This window comes from Pterocles gutturalis, unplaced genomic scaffold (genome assembly GCF_000699245.1).
Source record: "Pterocles gutturalis isolate BGI_N339 unplaced genomic scaffold, ASM69924v1 scaffold1797, whole genome shotgun sequence".
NCBI lineage: Eukaryota > Metazoa > Chordata > Aves > Pterocliformes > Pteroclidae > Pterocles > Pterocles gutturalis.
In genome coordinates this window covers 33,566-58,609 of record NW_010109853.1, presented here as the reverse complement: position 1 = coordinate 58,609, position 25,044 = coordinate 33,566, and the positions used below count along the sequence as shown (strand labels likewise).

Here is a 25,044-nt window from a genome sequence, read left to right as displayed (position 1 = left end):
CATAGATTTTTGCAACATTTGGCTGAGTAAGAACCCATTCATATTTCCTGACAACTGTGGGCATCTCCAAACTATGGGATTTTGGTTTACTTCCCCGTTCCCATGTCCAAGTTCTTTCTCAACCTGTGTCTGGACTCCACACTAAGGCAGTACTTTTGAGGGTTCATCATCTTATACCTGTGTCCTGCTGCTGTGATTTCTGCTAAAGAAAGCCCAAGGACACAGGCCAGAAGCATCCCATGGTCTGCTCCAGCTGGTCTCTGACCTGAACAACGGAGGGAGCTGTGTGCTGCGTCTGCACCTTCAGTCCTAAATAGTTTATCTGTGTGGCAGCTCCTGTGTGGACATGTAGCCAGACCCAGCTCTTCTCAAGTAGCTAAACTTGATGACATAGCTGAAGGCAATAATCATTTCCCTCAGCTAAAATGCTTCATTAGTGTTATAATGTCAGGACCATTAAAATGCAAGTGAGCCTTTTAAAATTTGAGGACAATGGGCCTTATCCTGGAAAAGATTTGAGGAAATTGCATTGATCCCAGTCCCATTATCCATGAAAAATCTACTCATACAAGTAAAGGTGTGTTGGCTGGGCCTCCCATTTTTGTTAGCTGTGTTTTATTGCTGTAATTACACCTAGTGGCTTATCTAATAGAGTCGTGTTCTCGTAAAGAAATTAAGACAATGAATGCTACTTTTAGCAAGAGTGAAGTAGTAAGTAAAATTGAATTGAAATTTGACCAAGCTCTTCTTTTTTATTTCCTAGTATCTGAATTACAGGAAGAAGGAATAAATGCCATTAACTTACCTCTCAGTCCAATTCCATTCGAACTAGACCCTGAGGACACTATGCTAGGTAATTCACAACAATTTTACATCTCAACATAAAAGCTTGATGTAAAATAAAGTGTCAGGCCTGTAATAGTTTGTAATATCTTTCTTTTAAACCTTCCAGAGGAAAATGAAGTCCGAACAATGGTTGATCCAAATTCAAGAAATGACCCAAAATTGCAAGAACTAATGAAGGTAATGAAAAGCATGTAAACACTTTCAAGAAGGTGAAACTACTTTTTAATGCTATCCCTGCCTCTTTCATTTGAACACTTCAAAGCACTATTGAGATATTAATTAAATGAAACCACGTGGTGCATACATCTCAGTGAAATGGGCAGGTCATTTGTTGTACTACCTTCCTCTAGATATTGCATAGAGAGCCTTAAGAATGTGTCTTAAAATCCTGAGTCCAGATTCTTAGTCCCATCCCACCCCCAATCTAAGATCACACTGACTTCCCTCATAGTCTTTGTGATTCTTGGGGTTAGAACTTTAGTAGGAAGCTTCATTAGAATTGACTGCAACAACTTTTACTTCACAATAAAATGTTAAAATACTACTGAAAGCAAAGGACAGATTTCACTCCTGAAGGCACTGCATGAATCTGGTATTTGTCTCGACCTTGTGGCGCGTTGAAACAGCCACCTTAGAAGAGTCCTTCCTAAGTCCTTCCTGTTTTCTTTTGGTGGCATTTCAGACTGATTGTATTTTGAGCCATTGCAGCTTTGGTATCCTTTCTGCTAAATATTTTCATCATTGTACAAAATGACATGTGTTTTAAATTGCAAATGAATAGTGTATAATACTGCCAAATTTGTGTTTCCCATATAGGTATTAATTGACTGGATTAATGATGTGTTGGTTGGAGAGAGGATTATTGTGAAAGACTTGGCTGAAGACCTGTATGATGGACAAGTATTGCAGAAATTATTTGGTAAGAAAAAAATATATGTGCATGCTGTTGAGGCACTTTGTCAGTAAGTGGATCACTTGTTCCTACTTAGGAGCCTTGGTATCATCTTACATTTATGCCACTAAGTGATATAAAAATAGCATTGTATTATGAGACCCTTGAGCAATAGGCTGTATGCACAATCCTTATAGCTACAGTGCAATGTGTGGTGCTCTGTAGTTGATGAGAACAGCATAAAGCGTACCTGGGGTGCTAGAGAGGGGGGGTTCTTGTCTTGGCAACAGTATTGACTCCAATTAAATTTATTATCTGCATATGTGCTGTACAAACTTAACCGTGTTACAAGTGGAAAGAAAGTTTGAAGGCAAGGGTATTTTCAGTACAACAGTGGATGTTTTTAATCTCTGCTGGTTCCATACGATAGTTTATTCAGATCGCGAAGTTCCTCTGGAAAGTTAGAATTTCTTTCTGATTTGATGTCTGGCTTTTAACATTACTGAGGTAATGGCACCCAGTGGACTGCAAACTGAGCTTCAGCTGAGAAACAGATAGAGAAAAGAAACTGCTAATGCAGAGCTGGCATGTGCTTTTTAAACAGTTGGCTTGGAAGCCATTTTCTTAGTTATTACAGCTCATAAAGTCTCCAGTAAATTTCTTTTCAGTATCTTAAATGAATCTTGAAACATCATGTGAGCACTCATAATAAAGACTACACAGAATATTCCCTGCTATGAATGGTTAAGCTATTGAATATGTTGTGAAGGACTGGATATGCCCCAGACTGAGCAATTTGATTCTCATGGGCAGACCTCCAGTGACTTCACCCAAACCCCCAAAAATGCATATCAGATACAGCCTGACTCTAAATATGCATATGCTTATCAAGCACTTAATGGTTTCAGTGGAATCTTTTCCATTACCCTCAGTTCCTTGTGGATCGGGTCTATGCTATCTACAGACTTTGGTCTTGTTATAAGACTCTGCACAGACTGATTTCGGTGGAGGCACAAGAAACCCATGGAAACAGCAGTGTCTTAGGCAGGACTCGTAGGCTCGTAGCTCAGGCTCAGTCTCTTTGGGAAGATATTAAGTTGGCTTTAATGAGAACAAGTTCAACTCTTACCAAGCTTAGTAAGATATTCTTTCATAGAAGTAAATTGATAGGTGACCAAGCATGTTATTTCTGTTGTTGTTATCAGGGAGCTTTTGCTGCAAAATTTGCTTTGCTTACTGTTTAATGGTAAACACTAAGCCATGTATGTATATACCTAGCAATCTGTACTAATCATTAACAAACCAATTCATAAAGTATTTTAACTTTTATTGCAAATTGAGAGTGCAGAAAAGGGCTGTGGTTTCATAGAAGGAAATTGCCCAAGGTTTTAGTTGCTTTCATACCTCCTGAAATACTTGTTTGCATTTCTTGGGTGCATCCCCCACCTCTATGGATATGGTGTCATTCACTTTTATCATAAATGGGACAAGTAAAATTTTTAAATCTCCTGAGTCTAAGGGAGAAGCCAGGAGGCTGGGACTGATGAAACAAATCTTAATGTTGGTATCTGTTTCCTAGGTTTGATTGTCTGCTGTACAAGCCACTTGCATACAGAATACCCTTTGACCAGTAGCAATAGAAGTAACGGGCCTTACCTCAGAGTCTGGTGTTCCCTAAAGGGAGTTGCAGCAAGTATTTGTTAGCCAGTAGTGTGGCTTTCATTAATACTTCGCCTTCCCCTTGGCATGGGTAAATAAAGGGAAAATGTGAAGTGTATCTTTAGGAGTTCAGAAGTGTGGGGGAAAGTGGGTCTGGAAGGAAAACCAGATAATTTTAAAACTAGGAAATATAATTTAATCTCTTCAGTGTACATCTGGGTGCATGGAATGTCTTTTGTGTTCTTTGTGGAGTTGACAATGGGTTTTCTTCTGTTTTTTCTTCTATTATCGTTTCAGAGAAACTTGAAAGTGAGAAGCTGAATGTTGCTGAAGTTACTCAGTCTGAAATTGCTCAGAAACAGAAGCTACAGACAGTGCTTGAAAAGATCAATGAAACCCTTAAACTCCCTCCAAGAAGCATTAAATGGAATGTTGACTGTAAGTTGTGTGTTTTCTATGCTCTTCTCATTTGTTGACAGTCAACAGTTTATAGTTGCTATCTGGAATTCTGAAATACCCAACGATAAGGGAAGGTGAAACCTGGTATTTATGGTAGGAGCTGTTTTGCAGGACACTTCCAGATCTGGTACACTCTACCCACTTTACTGGTGCTCAACCTCCAATTTAAATAAACTGTCTTTTCAAAGTTTGTTAAAGTATGGTGTTTCTGCTCTTAAGTCCATATGCATACCAGCTTAAAGTTTTCTGTTACTAAGTTGGTTTGTTGAAATGGGCGAGTATTTGCATAAATGTAGTAGATAGGCAGAAGGACAGTTAGGTCCTAGGACTCTTTGTTTCTGTAAAATTTGCAACATAGATATGAATAATATTTCTGGTCATTTAAGGCTGAATCTGAACCACTGACTTTGATTACAAAACTGTCATCAAGATTAGGACTGCACCCTTCCTGTTTTATTGTAGTAAAAATGAACATAGTAATATCTGATAGAAATGCCCTCAGTGGCCCAACACAAGACATTTTAGTGCATATGTGTTGCAGAAAGCAGGTTATCAGCAGTTTTAGAAAATCAGGCCTCTTAATCTGTTTTAAGTTTGGTATCCAAAATCATTTCACACTGGTGAATACGTTGACCAGTATATAGCTGTTTCCCTGTCTCCTGTACCTGTCTTGAGCTTAGCCATTTTGTATGCTGTTCCATTCACAACAAAGTAGTGAGAGGGAGAGAAATAGCTCGAGGGATGAAGAGTAAACATTAGTATCTCTGGCTTTCCCCTTCGTGTGGTCCCACTGAGTGTGTTTTATCCCCATCTCTCTTCAGCATTCCCCCAGCTTTTTTGCATTCTCTGTTACGCAGCTGGAGGCAGGGTGTTTGAAGTGGCCTGACAGTTTAACTTCTAGTTTTAATTTAATGTTTTACATGTGTTTTAGAGCTAAAGTAGAGATAGACAGCAGCAGCTGGAGCCAGCTGTAGCACACAGCAGTGCTAGGCAGACAGACATCTTTTTAGTGCTCTGCTAAAGCACCTTATCCATGACCACTGGCACCCTCGCAAAATTTGACAGCAGTGCTGTGAATCAATGGGTATCTCCACAGCGTAGTTGAGACTTGAATTGAAAGGTGATGAAGAAAGATATTTTAGTGAATTTGATCCTGCTTCGCCAGTGAAGTAAGGTAGTAGTTATTGGTTAATTCAAGTACAAAAAATGTAAGTGCACTGTACTGTAGCTATCAAAGATCATTTAGGAATACTGCTCTAGGGAAGACTATAAATGCAAAAACAAAATAGAAGAAAGGCAATAGTAAGAATTAGAAATTACTCACTTCCATGCCAATGGTTTGATACTTGATTAAGGATTTCCTACTGTATGGCTTTTGATATCTTGTAGGTCGTGTTAGTGTTAACTACCCATATGAAACCTGCTGTGAAAAAGCTTCAATAACAAGAACTATAACAACTTCATGAGGAATGTTTGAGTCATTGAGTTTAGTAAGTTATTGCTTAAGGCTTCTGCCAAAATAGGCTCGTTTATCATCCTGCAGACATCGTGACACTTAAAAATGAATAAGTGCATGTTATGAGTACAAAAATATCTTTCTGATAGTCCATAAATCCTTATTGAAATAAAGGGAATAAAGGAAAGGCAAGGAGAATGCAGAGACAGCACTTAAACTGCCGTACATGAAGTCTGGCTTTTGGATTAGCTTTAGATTTCCATCTACACAAGCCTATGGCATCCAGACATGTTGCAAAAAGTAATGCTTTGGAGGTGATGCATGTTACTGACTGGGCTGCATTCACATGACCTGTTGAGCAGGAGGAGACCAGTAAAGGAGAGGTGCCTTAAAAGTGCCCCCTGGCTCTAGGTGGCAAGAGGGAGTCCCATAATCCCTACATCTAAAAAGTAAAAATATGTGCCCTAGTTACTTTGCAGTTTGTAACTTGTGCTTCTAATATCTATTTCAGCTGTTCATGCTAAAAGTCTCGTAGCAATACTTCATCTTCTGGTTGCGTTATCACAGTATTTTCGAGCACCGATCAGACTCCCAGATCATGTGTCCATTCAGGTTGTTGTTGTGCAGGTAAGAGAGGTGTTAAACAGCTCTTGCTAATGTTGTGAAATGAACTGAAGGGTTTCTTGAAAAATACATCTAGAGTTTCTGTTTGGGCAGGCATGCATGTGTCTCTTTGGCTGACAAGAAACACACGTGCATCTTCCCTGCTGACAGTGCTTCAACCAGAAAAAGGCAGAAGTGCTTTACCAGATTGAGCTGTGGATCAGAATATCTTATTTTGATTGTGAGGGGGCCAGACTCTGCCGTTAAAAATACATGAAGCATTATTATTGTTGGAATGTGTTTGTTTATCACCCAATATGATCTCTAGAATTATTATTTTTCCCGTTTTTGACGGTCTTCTCACTTGTGTAGAGATTCAAATCATTCTTGGCACTGGATGATGAATTGTCACTGTTTATTACATTCGGATTCATGTTAGGTGACTAAATATTCTTTTTCAGCCTTGTGCATGCTAATTTAGTCTGATTACAGTGTTGGCTTTCTCATAAGCATGCAAAAAAACCCCATCAACTAAATCTTTTGTGTCAGTCAGTCTCCTTATGAGAGCCTCATCCATCCAAACTCTTCATGTTTTTCTGTTCATCATTTTTCTTTCAGTTGGAGTTGTGCTTGCTTTATCTTATTTGGCCTCTTCCCATTTATTCTGCTTTTGTTTCTCTCCAATTAACTTTGCCTTTATTTTTCACACTGTAACTGTCTTTATTTATGTTTTTTAATTGATGTTACACTGAAGTATCTGGTGCAAAGAGCTATTGCTCAAGTTTTGTGTGACTGAAAATCTGTGTGACAGATCTAAGAAAGTAACCACTCCTTTTTCTAGCATTCAAATCCGACAAGTTTTGTAATTTGGGGAGAGATCTGAAGGAGAGTCTCTGGTAGATGTATCACTGACGCCTGATAATGACTCGTTGACTCTCAGATTCTGCTTTACGTGTTTCTTTACAGACAATGAAAGAGAACCCCAGAAAATCTGCACTTATGTGTCTCAGGCTTCAGAGGAATATAATTTTTAAATACTTTCCTTTGACTATTATAAATACATTAATCACACAGGTTAATCTCAAAGTTCTACCAAAAAACAGCTTAAGAAGTCAGGAGTGCAGTGATCAGGGCATCTTTGGGAGGAGAAAGTAAACCTAAAAAAGAACACAGGCCTAAAATAAAGAACCAGATCTTGCATTCTGCTGTCACTCCATACGTCCAGACAAAATTCCCATTGAAATCAATGGACATAATTGTCGTCTTCTTTAATAGGCTGGTGTAGCTCAACAGCAAATCCACTGAAGTCAGTAGAGATAAACCAATTTGAAAACAATAAGTAGTGAGAGAATCTGGCTCACTGCTTTGCCTCTTAGTGACACAGCTGTAGCTCAGGCGCCAGTCAATTGCAGAGAAAGCAGTTGCACCAGAATAAAATTCAAGTAATGTTGCAGAAGATTTTGCCCTGCAGACCCAGTCCTTGGTGAAAGCCAATCAGTGGAACTCCAAGGCTATGCTGATTCCTGTTAACATAGGGTGGGGACCAGTATTCTTACTGTAATTTTGTTTGAGACATTTGTCATTTTTATTTTGTGGTGGGTGGGTTTTTTATTTTTATTTTATGGTGGGTGGGTTTTTTATTTTTATTTTTTAGATCTCTCTTTCATGTCCTGTGGGATTGGTTCTGTGTAATTATGTACCCTTTCAACTCAATGAAAGTTTTAATCAACAGTCAGCAGATCCTAGTTTAGTGCTCAAACTTGGATGCCTCATATTCTAAACCCTCATACATTCTGTAGAGTAAGGTCCTGCCTAGGGAAACTCAACAGACTATGTGGTAGCTGGTTTTAAATTCTGCTCTATACAGTTTGATAAAGGGAATAGTACAGAGAAAGAAATAAAAAAATGAAGTACTTTAATGAAGTCTTTAAGAAAGACTACCATAATTCATTTCATGATTTTGTTAGGTTTAGAAACACATAAAATGTGAGAGTTGCCATGTTGGCTGGGTGCAGTTTATTGAAACAGAAACAAAGATATTTCTGAAACAAGAAAGGTGCTCATGCCCAACAGGTAATCAGCACAGTTCTTATGAAAGCTTGTTTCCTTTGGCTGTTTTGTACAAAAGCTGTTAGCAATGAGAGTGATATAAAATCTGGGTTGTAAGCTGATCTGGGAAAAAATGTGATAGTTGGACATTTTGTAGCTATTTTGTTATATTATTTTCTTTTCCTTCCATAGTGATAGAATTAATAACTGAACAAAGCCCAGGCTTCATTTGATCATTTCTACTGAAGCAAGTGAGAGCCTTTGTGGGGAGCTGGATCTTGCCATCTTTTTGCCTCTTTTTAAAAATTATTTATGCCATCCACAAATGGTTAAATGACAGATTGTTTGTGTGGAAGAGCTGTAAGTCAGAGAGTATAAGAATGCATTGGCAGAGCAGCCAGAATGGCTTCAGCATGTTCTGAGCACTGGGACAGCAATTCTTGGCTGCATAAACCTACGGTTAAGCAAAGCTAGGAGATTAATGAGATTAGAAGAAGGTGTACATCAGAAGCTTAATCTGAGATCATTGGTCCTGCTGCCTCTCTGAAAGCCCTGGGAAGGTCTGAAATGTTTCTGAGCTGCATTGCCTCCAGGTTCCCAAGAAGTCTTTTTTTGAACCTATGACAAGTGTATTTGTTCTTTCAAGCTCCGGAATAGTTCTGCGTTTCTGCATCTTGGTGGAGCAATTATAAAACATGATCCTTCAGATGAAATGAATGGCAACAATACATAGGTAAAACCCATTCAAATAGTGGGAACATTTTCAGAATGGGACTTTGTGTGGGAAGTGAAGCAGTTGGCCCTCAGTTATATAAAACTGCTGACATCTAGGTGATGCAAAGAGACATGAACAAGAGAGACCCTTTCCATTTCCAGATATATTACCCAAATTTCAGATGTATTTTTTTGTTCTAGGGGTAGTCACCAATTTAAAATAAGTGACTAACAAGATCTTTCATGACTTTTAGTGGAATCTTTCATCTGTGTGGGAAGAAGATGCCAAGCCTGTCCAAGTAAAGTCTTCTGTGGTTGCTGGAATGTGCGTCCAGCTTTTCTTTTTAATAGGGAAACTTAATTCATGCCTCATTTCTCAGTGACTTTTAAGTAGTAGATGTTCATTTTTATTATTTGTTATTGCAGCTATAGTCACTGTTGTCTTGACTGCTGGACAGTCTTTCAGTCCTCAGTGGCACTTCTTTGTATTTTTAGGAATATTGTGTCATTCTCTGTCTAGTATAAAACAAACTTCACAAAAGTTGCCATCAGTGTTAGGGTCAGTTTTTGAGGTGGAGAGTGCTTAAAGTGTATGGGAAGCACCCTTCACAGGGAAGGTGCTTAGATTAGTGTTTCTAAGGTCCGTTCTGATTTTTGCCTTTGGGACTTTTTCATGAGTCTTTTTACAAATCAAAAGCATAGGAAAGTCTATCTTGACATGTGCTCATCAAATAAGTGCTCAGCAGATTCATGTCATATTTCAGCTGTGTGGAAATTCCATTAATGTTAGTGATCAGATGCTAGGCACAAAACTAGGGCTTGATGTCTTTTTTTTTTTTTCTTTCTTTCTTTTTTGTCAACAATAGGAATTCCTATTGATATTAATTGCAGTTTATCAAAAAGGGAAATATGTTTTATATTGGTACTGGAGTATGTTTTAGGCTATTATTGCGTGTTTGCAGAGGGAAGGTAGGGTATTAGAAGTTTTTTTCTTCTCCCATGCCACCAGACTGGGCTCTGAGAAGTACAGTTGCTGTTGCTGTGATGCTCAACTCCTCTAGGACACAAGAGTGAGAGGCCTTTTGCTCCTGAAGGCATCATTGGCATGTCAGAGTCATCATCAGGAGGAAATAGATGTTTCCGTTCACCTTACAGCAAAGTGAAAAATAAATAGAAATCCTAAACAGAGTGGAATTCTTAACTTCAGCTAGCATGGACTACATTGTAACTTCAAGTGCAAGTACTTATTGCTGTCTGCACAAGCTGGAAATGGAGGTAGCTGTAAATGATGTAGTTTTTCTTTAGGCTTTCAAGATCTGACAGAAGATGTCTCAGCAGCTGTTCTTTGCCCCCTCTTTCAGTATGTAACACACTGGCCTCCGCTCTTTTTAATGTTCAAAGTTCCTCCTTGAATGCATTTTTAACCGTGTACAAGATATTTAGTAACAGGGCTTTACAAAGAATGATGGAAACCTTCCAAAACTGTCCTCTAGCTAAAAGGACAGTTCAGATTACTCCAAGTGCCACTCTGGAGTCACCCAGAGAGTGCCAAATATATGGCTTTCTTGCTGAAAGTAAGTTTGATCCTCATGTATTTTAGTAATGCAGTATAGAAGGGATAGGCTCAAGCCTGGCCAAATCCTCAGCACATCATACACCAAGGACTGCCTCAGGGAGGGATGTGCTATCTTCTTCAAGGCAGGGAAGAGCAGCAGCCCCAGTTCACATGCTTAGAAGGGCTTCTGCAAAAGGTTATTCTCCTTTTCTCTTTTCCACATAGAAGGCAAATCTAGGACCAGCATGAATTTATTTTTCTCATTTCCTTGTATGACAGGGAGTGAAGAATTATGAATAATTGCCTAATGTCTAGACTTTACATGCAGTCGTCAGCATTTGCCTGACTTTTCTCTCTGTATTGCAAAATTTTACTAATTCGAGTGAATAGAATTAACAGAGAGAACACAAAGAGGCAAAACATATGTGTGGTATTTACACTGCCACCAGATGACTGTGACCAGCATCCTGGAAACAATGTCAAATTTTTAAACTCCTTAATTTTCCAACTGGCTCAAATAGCAACCATTTGAGCTGGCTTCTGCCATTTTGTGTACAGCTTCTAGACACAGGCCACACACCACCATGTACGAAGGACTTCTCACATCTCAAGAACGCTGGAGTCTGTGCATATATTAACACCAAGATGGCTAGTGTCTGGAGCAGGCTGGGAATGGATTATCCTCCATTTTGGTTTTCCACCACAAGCAAATAGAGCTCTTTGTGTGGAGGCAAGTCAGAAAAGGGAAACATTGAGGCAAAAAAGAAAGTGTATGAACAGGGCAGAAAGAACAAATAGCCCAGGAGCAAGATTTTTGCAAAAGAGAAGCATGGCCACCATCTGCCAAGCTGTTCGTTGAAATACAAGGTTTAATTCACCTCACCTAGACATACCTCTACTAAAATACTTACATATGTGTTTAGGTGTTTCAAATGTCTTGCTGAATTGGGACCTTTAAAAGAAAAGTGAATTAAGAACAATAAAGAAAGGGAAAGAAATACTTCCTTCTACAGGTGGAGCTTCAAGTTTCTTGTTAATGTACAGAAGAGTTTTCTGAAATACTTGAAAAGTGAAATAATGTATTACTGTAGGTGTGTTTAAAAAAAGTTCTTATTTTGCAGGTTTCTTATCTAATTATGTTTGTGGATCACAAATAAGTTTTTGCTGTACCCTAAGCATTAGACCTTGCTGAGAAAAATGTTACCTTTTTTTTTTCCAGAAACGAGAAGGAATCCTCCAGTCTCGACAAATCCAAGAGGAAATAACTGGTAACACTGAGTATGTCAACACCACTTTTGCCAGCAGTTCAGTAATTGAATGCAGATGCATCTCAGAAATTCAAACATTTGCTGATATTTAGATTTTGGTATTGGGGTTCCAGGGAAGATGATGCATCAGCCAGTGACTGTATTTTAGCCTTTTCAAGAGCTGCAAACATGCATCTAAAAATACAAAAGGGTGAGGAAATACAGAGCTGGGGAACTAAAAGCAAGAGACCAGGATAAAACAGAAGACAGAGTGAATATATACAAAATGTGTATTTTATATTTATCTACTATTAATTAATTTCTGTATTTATTATATAGCTTGTTGTTTTATTCAGAAGTCTTTCAAACAAACAAGAAAGATATGCTTCATTCTTTTATGTTGGTATTTATTTGGTAGGAACTAGATTCTTTCAAAAAGGAATGTGATATGACTATTTTTAGGTGTTTGGACTTTAGGGATGTAAAATTACGGTAGTAAGCCCTGTACATGTCATCTGACCAAACAATTTATAACAGAAAAGTTAGTCCAAACCAACAGAAAGCAGTGGTAGAATATCCTAGTTTCTAATAGAATGGAGAGAAGCTGAACTATTGACTTGTTATTAATCTTTATTGATTTGTTTATGTGTAATAGTTATATGAGATATCAACTGGAACAAAATGCTGGAGTCCTTAAGATCCCAGTCCAAACATTGTTTTGGCTGGAATTGTAGTTGGTGTGGTAAATGCATCTTTAAACCAGAGGGAAAAGTTTTCATAAAATCAACGTGAAAAAGCCTTCTTCACTCAGGCAAGGTGTGCTGATTTGGTTCAGTAATAGGAAATATGAGGTCTGGCTTCCCATAGACTTTAGTGAAGCTGGGAGATCTTATACAGATGGACTCCAGGCTAATCCAGATTCTCAGTTAGAGTAACTTGATGAAGATTTTCTTAATTCCGTGGATCTACTCCAGTTTTCGCCAAGCTGAAGATCTGGCCATGTATGCTGTTTTCTTTTGCAGCACAATGCCTGCAAGTGAATTATATTTAGCTGTGTTTTGTTCTTTTCTTTTTTTTTTTTTTTTCCATAGGGCATTATCAGGAAGGCATGGTAAGTTCATTTGATTATTATCTTTTTCTTGAGGCATACATTAGTTCTGCAATGGGTGGTCACTTTGGTCAGACTGCAGGGAGGTAAAGGATTCCATGTTGCCGTGGCAAATATATAAATATATGCCCCACATGCTGTTGTGGCAGTTAACAAAAGGAAAAAAAAAAAAAGCATTAAAATGAGTCTGACCATCTTTAAAACACATTTCATTGCTTTTCAGCACGTGTTAATTTGCAGGTGCTTTGTGGTTTAACCTCCGGAACATTACTGTAATGGTATTAATGGTCATAAGTTCACAGCAAAATACAAAATGATGTCTTATCATGAACCAGCTGGTGAACTCATTGGCTTTCTTGCATACATTACCTACTTACACTTCAATGCCTTTGAGTCATTATTCAGCAGGCCTAAACACCATGCAGGTTCCTGTGCCTCCTCTGTCTTACTGCTAGTACTGAGACTGGCCAAATGCCTGGCCAACTGAAAATGCTCATCTGAGGAGCTTAGGTGGAGTCCCACCAAGAACTTAGCGTTTGCTTCTTGCATTATTTCAGTGGCTGCCTTACAGTTGGTTTAAAAGGCTACATGCATGACCTCTTTTCCCAATGATATCCCTGAGCAGTCTTACTTTGTATGAAGTATGCCTTCTACAAATGCCTTTGGATCTACTCTAGCATTTTTTTATTGAGCAATATGAATGTAGTTTTTTGTGGAGTCATTCCCTATCATTCATGTGATTGTAGAGATGGAAATTGCTCAGAAAAGGCTCTGGCGCCTTTTTTTTTTTTGTTTGTTTGTTTCTTTCTGTTTTCTTCAGCAGGTGACTACAGTAGCACTTCAGTTGTGCTACCCTAGGTTGCCTATCCTGCTGATAAGGTCCTAAATTGCATATCAGAACAGCTCAAAACCATCTATACAAAGGACTGTATTACACTGTGTAATCATAAGCTTGCTTGAAGTGGTTAATAATATAGCACACCACAATGCAGTCAGTGGCCCTCTGCAGGTGTAGTGGCTCTAGATGTAAACTCATGTTCTTCTGCATGCGATGATCTGGTTACTTACCAGCCCGTATCTGGCTGTTTAAGGTTTTATGCATAAAAATACTACTCTTTGTTCATTTTTGACAAACAGGGTTATTACGTAATCCAAATCCTACTTAAAAATTACACTTTTTGTAAATAATGGAGAATAAGCTACTTGCAGCTTATAGTAAGAGGCCAGTATGGAAAATACATAGCACTTGGAATACAAAGAAGACTCTATTGAAACTTTTTGCTGACTATTGTCTTAAACAAGCATGTGCTGAAATAAGTGTTTATTCTGCTTTTGGACAACTGCTGCTCAGTATATTAACATCTCTGAATGCTTTTTCAGAAAGAGATGCATTCGATACTTTATTTGACCATGCTCCAGACAAGCTCAATGTAGTGAAAAAGGTAGGAAGGTTTTTATTTTTAAAATGCATAATGTGTACGTGTGCATGCTTGTGTGTATCTATTTGTATATACATAGTGAGTGTGTATATATAAAATATATAATTGGCATAGTGTGCATACATTACATACAATTAGGCTTTATGCTTAAACAAATATACAAATTCATTATTGTAATGTTACTTTGTATTAATATTTATCAGCATGAGCTTAACTTTGGAACACAGAACAACATGTAGTTATCAAAGTTGCCATCAAAAAAAAGTTCTCACAGTGTATGTTGAGTAGAACCCAAGTGGTAGATTCAGTGTACTGATGCCAGAAGGTATCCAGTTTAGAACTGCCAGGGGTCTAACCTAGAGTATTTTGGCTGCTGTCAGATTTGAGTGGAGTCCAGTTACCCACTTCCCTATAGCCTGCTACAAGGGTTTTTTTAATAATGACTATGTTTTAACAGTGTATTTTTACGTATATACATCACATTCATTTTATTTCTGTTCTTCATTCTTGGGGAAAAAAATATGTCACATTTCAATTTTGAAACTTAAAAATTGTGTTGCAGTCTCTTCACTCATGCAGATTCTCTTGTGAGTGGAGTTCATATTTGCATACGTTGAACTGCTGCCGTCCGGAATAGGCCTTCACTACATTGTTTTCATATTTCAGACTCTCATCACCTTTGTGAACAAGCATCTCAATAAATTGAATTTGGAAGTCACTGAACTGGAGACCCAGGTAGGATTTTACAGCCTTTCTTAAAACGGACGGATAGTTGCAGTGTGTTATGCACTGTGCCACCCAACTTTATCCAGAAGTTTCATTGAATTATTATCGATTGAGCTCTAAGCTGCTATTTCAGCGGGGAGCCCTTCAATTCTAAATATGTTCATATGAAGAAGAGCTTCTTCACCAGTAAAGCAGAAAAATCATGAGGGCAGATAAATTTCTCTAAAACAGTTTTGTACTGCTATTAGCATAAAAATTAATTAACAGCTGCTACCTCTTGGGCACTGTGAAGTGCTGTAAGCAGAACTTGGGCTTGTTTTGGTCAGGAAAGAGCTCTGTCTGCTTGGTTTGATCCAACATCAAGCTGAACAGTTGTTTCCTGCCTACCTTTGCACAAGCATGCAATCGCATGGGATTACAGTGACTCTATTCAGTGAGATGCGTTCCTGAGGGCAAAGCTACTGAATAGGCAGCTGTATGGCTGGGCTGCAGGCTTGATTACACCACAGAAATAATGTGGTACATGGTCTTCTTTCTTGTTCTCAGCTGATAAATTAACTGGAAAGAAGCTAAAATAAAAGCTTAATCCTGCTGTATTAATACCTCCCCATGTGAACAATTGCAGCAGTTATAAGAAAATTACAAGGTCAGGCAGGAAGGATGGTATCCACACTATCAAAAAAACACAGGTGTCTTCAGGACAGGCTTTATTTTATGTCTTGATTCATGTTACTAAGAATCTCTGGTTTATCTGGTCTTAATTTGGTAGAGATTTTTCAAAGGTAAAATTAAGATTTAGATGGAAAAAATCTGTAAGGGCTTTCAGAAAGGTGTTCCCTATACCTGCTTATTGCATTGTTTACTTTTGTAAAAAAAGTATTATTAAAATGTACTGAGAAACCCCTTAAGCATTTATCTGAAACCGTATTCCCTAAGATGACAGATGGTATTTCCATCAGTTGAAAGAAAATTTTCTCACTCAGGAAGGTGATGTGTTGCTTCAGATAACTCAGTTTGTTTGTGAGAATATCTCAGTGCACTGATAGACCTAATGCCACAGGGGTAAGAGTGAGAGGCCTTGAACAAAGTCTTCTGGATGTTGCTATTTTTTTACATCGAAATGAACATATATCATAGCAATTAGATATCTTCCATCTGTATTTACATACACTTAAAATTAGATTGACACAGACTTGCAGAACATGGACAAAGATGATTCTTTGTTCCCTTATTTCTTCCAATATACTGAATTTCAGTGCAGTCATAAAATTGCACCTTCATTCTGCTTTTCTCTGCTCAGGCAATGCATGCCATTTGAGAGCTTGAAAGGTGGCTGTTCTGATTCCCCACAACTAGTAGAACAGAAAGCAAAGGCATAGATCAAAGCTACTGACATCCTCTCTTTCCAGGAACTTTATTCTGCATGTGTAGTTTAGCATTAGGTCAGTTTTGGAGAAGACATAACAGAATGTACTACCTAAATAAATTGAATCAGAGAAGTGAGATGAGAGCTTGTAGTTGCAGTTTAAAATATTTGTATGTTGTGGTTTAACCCCAGCCGGCAATGAGCCCCACACAGCCGCTCATCGGGGACAGAATATTGGAATTGGGGACAGAATCGGAACCTCCAGCGGGATGGGAGAGAGAACTGGAAGAGTAAAAGTGAGAAAACTCATGGGTTGAGATTAAAACAGTTTAATAGGTAAAGCAAAAGCCGTGCACACAAGCAAAGCAGAACAAGGAATTAATTCACTGCTTCCCATCAGCAGGCAGGTGTTCAGCCACCTCCAGGAAAGCAGGGCTTCATCACGCATAACGGGTACTCGGGAAGACAAACGCTGCAATTCCAAGCGTCCCCCCATCCTTCTTCTTCCCCCAGCTTTATATGCTGATCATGACATCGCATGGTATGGAATATCCCTTTGGTCAGTTGGGATCAGCTGTCCCAGCTGTGTCCCCTCCCAAATTCTTGTGCACCCCCAGCTACTCACTGGTGGGGTGGGGTGAGGAGCAGAGAAGGCCTGGGCTCTGTGTGAGCACTGCTCAGCAATAACGAAAACATCCCTGTGTTATCAGCGCTGTTTTCAGCACAAATCCAAAACACAGCCCCATACTAGCTACTATGAAGAAAAATTCACTCTATCCCAGACAAAACCAGTACGTTCTTCACCCCTTATTCCATACCATTTACGTCATGCTCGGGACCCACACTATCCAATGCATCCTGATGAACCCCCACCGCCCTTCCCGTCCTTTGGTATAATAAACAGATATCATTTCCGTAGTCTATGGACCACCCCTGTAAAAATGTCCACAAATTTCCACAAAAGGTCCACTGGGTTACTTTAGTCCGTGACTTTGAGCTCCGTCTGCTATGGTGTTCTGCATTAGACAATATGTATCTTGCTCATTAAGCAAAGTACTGAGTTATTCTTCAGAAAATACACAGAGAAATGTCTTTTTTACAGTTTGCAGATGGTGTGTACTTAGTCCTGTTGATGGGTCTCCTAGAAGGCTATTTTGTTCCTCTGCACAGCTTTTTCTTGACTCCTGATAGTTTTGAACAAAAGGTAATTGGATTTCATTTTTCTGTTAAAAACAAACAAGCATATAAACATGTCTAGTATTACAAGGATGACACAAACTTTTCCATGCTGAAGTCAAGAGAGGACTGTACTGGTAACCATTTCCAAGCATTTTTAAGGTCTCACTATTAATGCTTATTTGGAATAACAGGGAAAATTATATTAATGATGGGGTGGTTAGCAAGTATTACCTGCTTTTGACAGCCATTGTGTGATACTGTCATTGAACCAGACTTACTGTTCATTAAGTGTATAGAGAGTTACACAGCTGAATTGATGACAGAACTGATTTTTTATGTCCAAAATCCAAGAATTTAACTTTTGAAAGGTTTCATGTGTTTTGGAAGCATAAAGGCATATATGTACGATGTATCATTTTAAGACCGTCACCTCAGTGTCTGTTGCTATCCAGGAAGTTCAGCTGTCTGTTTAAGACGAGAGTGCTTCATGGGCCATCACGTTCCAATTTTTAACCTTGAGGGAGGTGGGCTTTTCTTACTTGTAAGTAATTTTTCTATGGGTAGTATAGTTCACATTTTATCTTAAAATTACTTCTATATTTCTGAAACCACCATCACCATCCAGAAAAAAACAAAACAATGGATTGTCTGGATTCCATGGACAAGATCTTCCACTAATATATGGAACCCTGACTATTTTTTCCTTCCGAGCATCTGGGTCTGCAGCTTTAAATACATCTTGTTTTGACCATTTATAGTATGCTGTATGTAGTTCACAATGATGACTACCTTTATTATATTACTAGGTCCTCAATGTATCTTTTGCGTTTGAGCTAATGCAAGATGGTGGATTGGAAAAACCAAAGCCAAGACCAGAAGGTATCTGTTCTAGTTTTTTTGTATCTCCTTAAAAATTTTTGTTGGATCCAGATCTCGTCTCATAGGATTCTGGTATGGCTAAATGAAGGTTAAAACATTAAACCAAGAGTGAAAGGCAAGACATATTTTGAAGTGCTCAGGTAACTCTGTATTTTAAATGACTGATAGATATGCTTTTTCAAATCTTGCAAGGCTTGCTTTCTTGAACGGCCAGGGTAAGATTTGCATGACCAAACATATACAGTAAGACTCAGATATTCACTGAAGGAAAAAGAATACAATTGTGAATGGTGTCACTGGCAGATATTCATTCCTCCAATTGCTCTGTTTTCCCCCCATCTCACATCTTCATACTAAACCTCAAGTATTCCAGTGTAATTTACAAGATTTTCACAAAAGAAGTAGATGTTATGGAAGAAGAATTTCGCATAACTGCTTTTGAGTACAGGACCTAATAATGAATATTTAGATTCGATTTAGAGATGGAGACTGAAAGTAAAATGTGTCTTCAGGGAAGATGAAGGTTTTGCTGCTGACTTTAGCAGGACTAGGATTCTACTCCCCTTTGCTCATATACATGCAGGGTTTAAATCCAGCTTTTCGGGCTGGATATGGGGCCCTTGATTCACCATGTTGTAGGGTACTCTTGTGATTCCTCCCATGATAAGTTACTTCTTACCATGCAGGAGCTGGACCTGCAGCATCTGCTCCACTTTTCCCAGCAAGGTTGGTAGCTGGGCTTCTGCTAGTTACCTACCATAACAACCAATACATGTGTGTTTCCAAGACTCATTGCAGATTCACATTCTTTGGTGCACACAGTCTTTTGCTGACATAATATTGGATTGCCATTCCCTGAGGGGTCGATACAAGCTGGTGCTCAGAATTTTACTTCTAATAGTAAAGGCTCTCTGGAGATTCAGGCAGACATCACTGAATCAAGTTCTGCTCCATTCTGCTTGTTTTCCATCCTTCCCAACTTCCAGATCATAACAGCATCAGACGTACACACACACACACACAAAAAAAGTCTCAGGATTGAGCCTATGCTGTCTGTGCGTTTAATCTGGACCTACCCAGTCTTTTTTCCACTTCTTTTGATTGCTTGAACTCTTATCCACAAACACGCTTAACTAAACCAGTGGTGGCTGTATCACAAACTTTTATGTTTGAAATAGTCAAAGAGAGAAGGGGGAAATAGTGAAATCTAGGGGTCCAAGTAAAACAGAGAGTATCTGTGATCCCTTATTCCCCATGGAGGTTTAAAATTCTTATGGCATTTAATTTTTCAGGTATTTATTGCTCTAAGGGACAGCTAATTTTTCCAGTATAAATCAAGCCATAAGGTTGTTTCAGCATATATAAGACATTTCTTGTGCAATTATTGAAATGCTTAATATGAAACTTCCTGCCCAATGTGAATGGAAAAACACATCTGTTTTATGTGTTGTTACATTGGGCACAATGCCCATACTTAAAATTTCCAGTGAGCAAGAGAGTATTGAAAAGGATCTTACCCTAAATGTGTATACTAAATACTCTTTAAATTCCTACACTGTTTCTTTGAGGTTCTTGAGGAAAAAATATGCTGAAAAGTGCTTTAGAATATGAAAAACATATTTAGTGGAAAAAAGAATGTGGTTAAATAAATGGGTATGAAAACCAATGATTTTTATGGGGTCAACAGTTTATTTGGGTTATTTGCAATATAATTGAAATGGTATTAAAAAGCTTTCCGTGACCTTTTACTTTAAAAATGGCCAGAACATTAATCTACTGAGTCTATAACAAATTCATTTGCAGTCTGAGCTTTTTCAGATTACTTCTTGAAATGTGTACATCAAAGCCAAACTCAAGTTTCTCTTTTTGAAAAGTGCAACCAGTAAAATGTTATACAAGTTGGTCAAACACATTTAGCAATGGAACTAACTCATCTTTCTCTGGGAGCGTGCTTCTATTTAGTTTGGACCTTTCTGTGGAATTCTGTTTTGCTGGTGGAGTCTTCTGATAACTTTGCAAAGTTTGTTAAAATTATCTCTTTTTTCATTTAAGTTCTGTATTAGGAAAGGAAGGTGTTATGCACCTTCCTGCTGGCCTGAAAGAGGAAACTTTCTCGAGTCATATCCAAACAGTATTGCAGAGTATAACATGATGTTGCGAGAGCAATGTGCCCTTCCTGTAGTTTTTGGAATTTTTTCCAAATACCAAGTATTTTTGATCTGATTTGTTAAGAGCCACAAAACTACGTGGCCATAGTTTCATGACCATGCATAGGCTCAGCATAAAATCTAGGTTTGAGTATTTACACCCTTTGTCCATGGATGTCAGTTTGCCATGTAGCTAATATCTTTAACCCTTCAAAATTTGCATCCTCTGGGACACCATACATAGGTTTGATTGAATTCATTCTTCAAAGTGTAACCCCTTCACAATCTGTGAGAAACATCAGTGTAGATAAATATAATGGCAAAACCATCTGATGATAACATACACAATTTGCTAGGCTTACTTGGAGGTTTTGAAGATAATGGGAGTATGCACACCATCTGCTTTACACCTTAATGGCCAATTCCAAGAACCAAAGTTAGGAGACTGAATTCCTACACAGTCAGCAGAAAGAGAGAGGACTATTCTAATTCTACTCTATTCTAATCTCTTCTTTCTGAGGGCAATTCTAAGTCCCTATTTGAGACTGAATATTCCTTGAAGCACTAGTATAGACAGCTGCAGTAGTACTTGTCAGTTTGTTTTATAGATTTCTTGTGAAATAATATTGACTTTCTCAACAACTTCTCTTGGAAACAGCAGGTATTAATTAGTTTTTTGTTTCATATAAATCCTTTACTTTAGATGCTGAGTTTCTAAGAACTGTCCATCAGCTAACGCAAAGCATTTTCGGAAGTGTCTTAGAGGGGCACTTGTATACTTAACTTCTTTAGATCCTTTAGAAAATTGAAACTTGCCTCTAGCTATCTTGCTGAAATTAGGCCTAATAAAGGATATTGCAGCCCAGAATGGGCCAAGTCCTGCAATTCTTACAGAAGAGATTCATTGGTTCCTGCCTGATGATTTTTTTTCAAAATCATTACTCTTTGGCCACAAGTGACAGAATATTCAGTCATATAAATATACGTAATCCTAGGCACAATTTGTCTCAAACCTTGGTTGCGTTTCTACATCAGCACCATTAGCCATTTGTATCCCTAACCAAAAGTGGTTGAAAGAATGTTTTTTTGACTGCCAGTTTAAAAACAGTGCTTTTTTAATGTTTCTGCTCTTTCTTATTCTCTTTGTGCTTTGAATATTTATGGATATGGATCTGAGCAACGAAAGGGAGTAAAGAATAGGCACTTTTAGTGAAAATGTTTTGAGATAATGAAGTTACTAATGTTTTTTCCCTTGTCTCTTTTTGTAGATATTGTAAATTGTGACTTGAAGTCTACACTGAGAGTACTGTACAATTTGTTTACCAAATACAGGAACGTGGAATGAAGAATTGATGTGGACCATAAAGGAGTGTTAACAAAGAAAGCATCATAATTAGCGTATTTTTCATCGGTATTCCTCTGCATCTTTATCCTAAAAGGAGCTAAACCATTTATCTGAAGAATTTTTAAATTATTATGCTTGCGTTCCTGTTTCATAGCAGGTTTAAAACTAATATAAATTATGAAGAAAAAGGTTTGGAGAAAGGTGTTTGGGTATATTGTGGGAGAATTCATGTTTCAGTAATAACTGTCTTCACACTGTTTTGTAATAGGTGAAGCAAGAATGAAAAAAAGATTTAGTAGCTTTAATTCAAATCAACCTTTGAAGCCAATCATAGGAAGATTCAGCACTGAGTATCTATTTTAATATTTTTTACATATATTGTTTCTAATCTGGGGATTTTCTATCCGTGATAAGAAGGTTGCATTCTAATTATGAGAAACGTGCATGGGGAGAAACAGTTAAATACTCTTGTTCACTTCACAGCTAAAAATAAGAGACTTTCTCAAGCACTTAACCTGATTAGTTTATATTTCCAGTGCTGTTAGGCTTGAATTTTGTGGGTACAAACTGAAGTGGCTACTTATTCCTTCAGACTTATTAGAATGTGATTCTTTGCTTTAAATGTGTGTTATTGAGCATTCCACATAAGCACACTTTGCAGCTTGTCACTTAGTTTTTTTCAAGGAAGGTGTTTTCCTTGCAAAGTACACATTTCAGAAGAATGCACCTGTATAATAAAGTTTCCCTATAATGTTTTTATTATTACATAGTATTAGAAAGTAAAAGAACAGCTTGTTTTTCTTTTAGTAGTTTAAAGACAGGATTACTGGGTTGCAAGTATAGATTTATTGCTAAATAGGATTTAGAATCTGTCCCTTTGGTTGATTTTATGATGAATGTATTTTGCTGCATAATGTCCAACATGAAAAATAAGATTTGTTTTCCAGAAACATTCCTGTAGCCTTTCAGATACAAAAGCACTGCTTTTAGGTCAAAACTTGGTCATTTTACGTGTCTTTAAAGAGTACTTTTTTTGTAATCATAACTAAGTATGAGCTATTATCTGTTTGGTTTTAGCTGTAACAAAGACACAAAGGAGAAATGGGAGTTGATTCTTCCCTTAGACTTGATAGCAAGCACCAGTTATGTTTCCATAAAGAAGCTGATAGAGGCTGCCTGACACAAGTGTTAATCATAAAAAACTGCGCTAGCCTAAGTTGAAGAGTAAATTAATCATTTGCTAGATGTCTTGATGTTAGTATTAGATAAGTTTGTGAAAGAAGTGTTCCAATGCAACCACAGATTCTTGGGGTCCTGTGTTAAGCAGCAAGAAAAAAAATCCTTAGGCAGAAATTGCTGGTGACTGTTCAGAAATCTTTGGACTGCTTAGTGCAGGAAGGAGACTTGTTAATAGTCATCCAATTACAGGAGAACTGGTGGAGGAGAAAGGGAAATCAATCTGTCAGCTCTTGAGTCTGTTCATCTGAAGAATTGCAGTGCTGACAAAACAGTCAATAACAGCTATGTTACGTAGTATATAAAACATTGCATATATTTCCGTTTTCCAGGGCTTTTTTTTAATGTTGAGTTTTCTAGTGCAACATTAGCATAAAGGAAGACATGCAATTATGTTCTGTCTTTAATGAATGCTAACTGATGTTTAATAAGAAGATGATACTGACTTCTGCTGGGAGGGCCACAGAAATCGTTATTCTGAGAAGTAAGTATAAACTTTTGCTAAGGAAAGTCAGTATTTAATTCAAAAGACAATACCTGGATATTCTCTGAACTCAGAAATTTTTATCTGATTGTTATAAGCATTCTAAACATCTTTATTAATTTTTTTTTACCTGTATATTTTTAATTGAGTTCCAGAAATTAGAGATGCAGAAAATAACAATTATTTTCCTTTTGCACAGGTAAATAACAGGACATTTTGACCTCAGTGAAAATGAACATGTTTTCATATGTTATCTTTAATATCTGAGAAGCTAAATGATAGGAGTTAGCAAAGCATTTTTGAGCAAACTGAGACAGAACTTCTCGTGTATATACCAGCAGCCATTTCAGCTTATTTTACTGTTTCACATGTAAGTTTTTCGTTTGCACACCTAGACTGTAGTAATTGTGTTTGTGAATTAAAGAATGTATGATGCTTTTTCTGCAGATCATGCTCAGCTGAAATAGTCTCTTAGATCTCAGCAATGCCAAAACATTTTGTTTGCCCAAGTTTTCAGGAGTGCACTTTCTTTAAAGAGGAGATTTATATATGTAAAGAAAAAAGGTTAGGAACAGTGAAACCGGTTTTTGCCTGGTCTTGAAAATAAGTATTTATGTGCTATATTGGTATAACATTATTGGAGATTTTGAAGTCTGTCAGACTCCATTTTCCATCCTTAAAAAAACATCAAACTGAGACAGAATGATGAAATCCTCATGCTGAAATGCAATTATGTAGAACCATAGAAACATTTAAAAATACCCAACCTTTACACAATTATCTATCCTATGGTAAGAATTTATGTAAGTGAAAATATATAAACAAGAGTTTCCTATGTAAATATAGACCCATGTGATAGTTTTAACACATTCACACAAATAGTATATGCTGCCATGTAGGAGTGGGTCACTGCTTATATTTTTGATAGTGTAGATTTAAATAGCTATCAGATAACTATGAAATCTAATATACAGATTATATCTAATATTTATTGCTTTGATACAGAATATTATAGAAATATAAAATACTACTGTAGACAGTTTGCTCCTCAGCAATCAGTATAGGCCAGCACCTTCCTTCAGGGAAGTGAAATGTTGAGTTAGCTGGGCCAGATTCTCCTGACACCTGTGAGGCTTTTATTCTTGATACACAGCAGTGTATGCTGATGTACAGCTGAATGCAGAGTTTTCCTCACTGTTTATATTAAGATAGAAGTTCTTTAAGTTTTAGGTCAATCCTGGTTTTATTTATAATTACTTTAAATCATTAAATAGATCCAAATCAATGGATTTAGCCCATGTAAGATATGAACAGTCACCTCGAGAGGCCAGTTTCTGTGTTGGTCCCGGAGGGAGCCTCTGGTCTTGAGGCTGCTATCTCAGTGCTTTGGCTGGGTTTCTAACGCTGGGTAGTATGAATCCAAGCCACTGCGTTAAGATCTCACAGTGGTATTTGGATCTCATCCACAAGACCAATGTGCGTGTCTGTTGTGCTCTGTCACATGAAAGCCCATAGGTAGCTGAGTCCATCAAAAACTGGTGATTTGTTAGCCTGCCTTGAGTAACAAACAGTAAACATTTCTGCTTCTAGGGCATTATGAAACTGCCAAAAGAACAGTTTTCTGTGCTCTTCTGACTTCTAATCCATCCATTGCA

The 25,044-nt window shown here is 37.7% G+C and overlaps 1 protein-coding gene across 1 annotated transcript; it reads left to right on the top strand.

Annotated features, from left to right (window-relative positions):
• Positions 1-767: 767 nt before the first annotated feature.
• PARVA (parvin, alpha) lies at positions 768-21,669 on the top strand. Its single transcript, XM_010073094.1, has 11 exons — positions 768-853; positions 953-1,023; positions 1,663-1,765; positions 3,695-3,835; positions 5,824-5,939; positions 11,453-11,511; positions 12,572-12,591; positions 13,969-14,030; positions 17,222-17,323; positions 18,105-18,177; positions 21,593-21,669. The coding sequence occupies exons 1-11, from the start codon at positions 847-849 to the stop codon at positions 21,667-21,669; spliced, it is 831 nt and encodes a 276-aa protein (XP_010071396.1). The 5' UTR covers positions 768-846.
• Positions 21,670-25,044: the final 3,375 nt, after the last annotated feature.

Excerpts from the sequence above, each read along its gene's own strand:
- PARVA (XM_010073094.1), top strand. Across the intron at positions 5,940-11,452 it reads TTCAGGTTGTTGTTGTGCAG|AAACGAGAAGGAATCCTCCA; the intron begins GTAAGAGAGGTG and ends TTTTTTTTCCAG. Across the intron at positions 18,178-21,592 it reads ACCAAAGCCAAGACCAGAAG|ATATTGTAAATTGTGACTTG; the intron begins GTATCTGTTCTA and ends CTCTTTTTGTAG.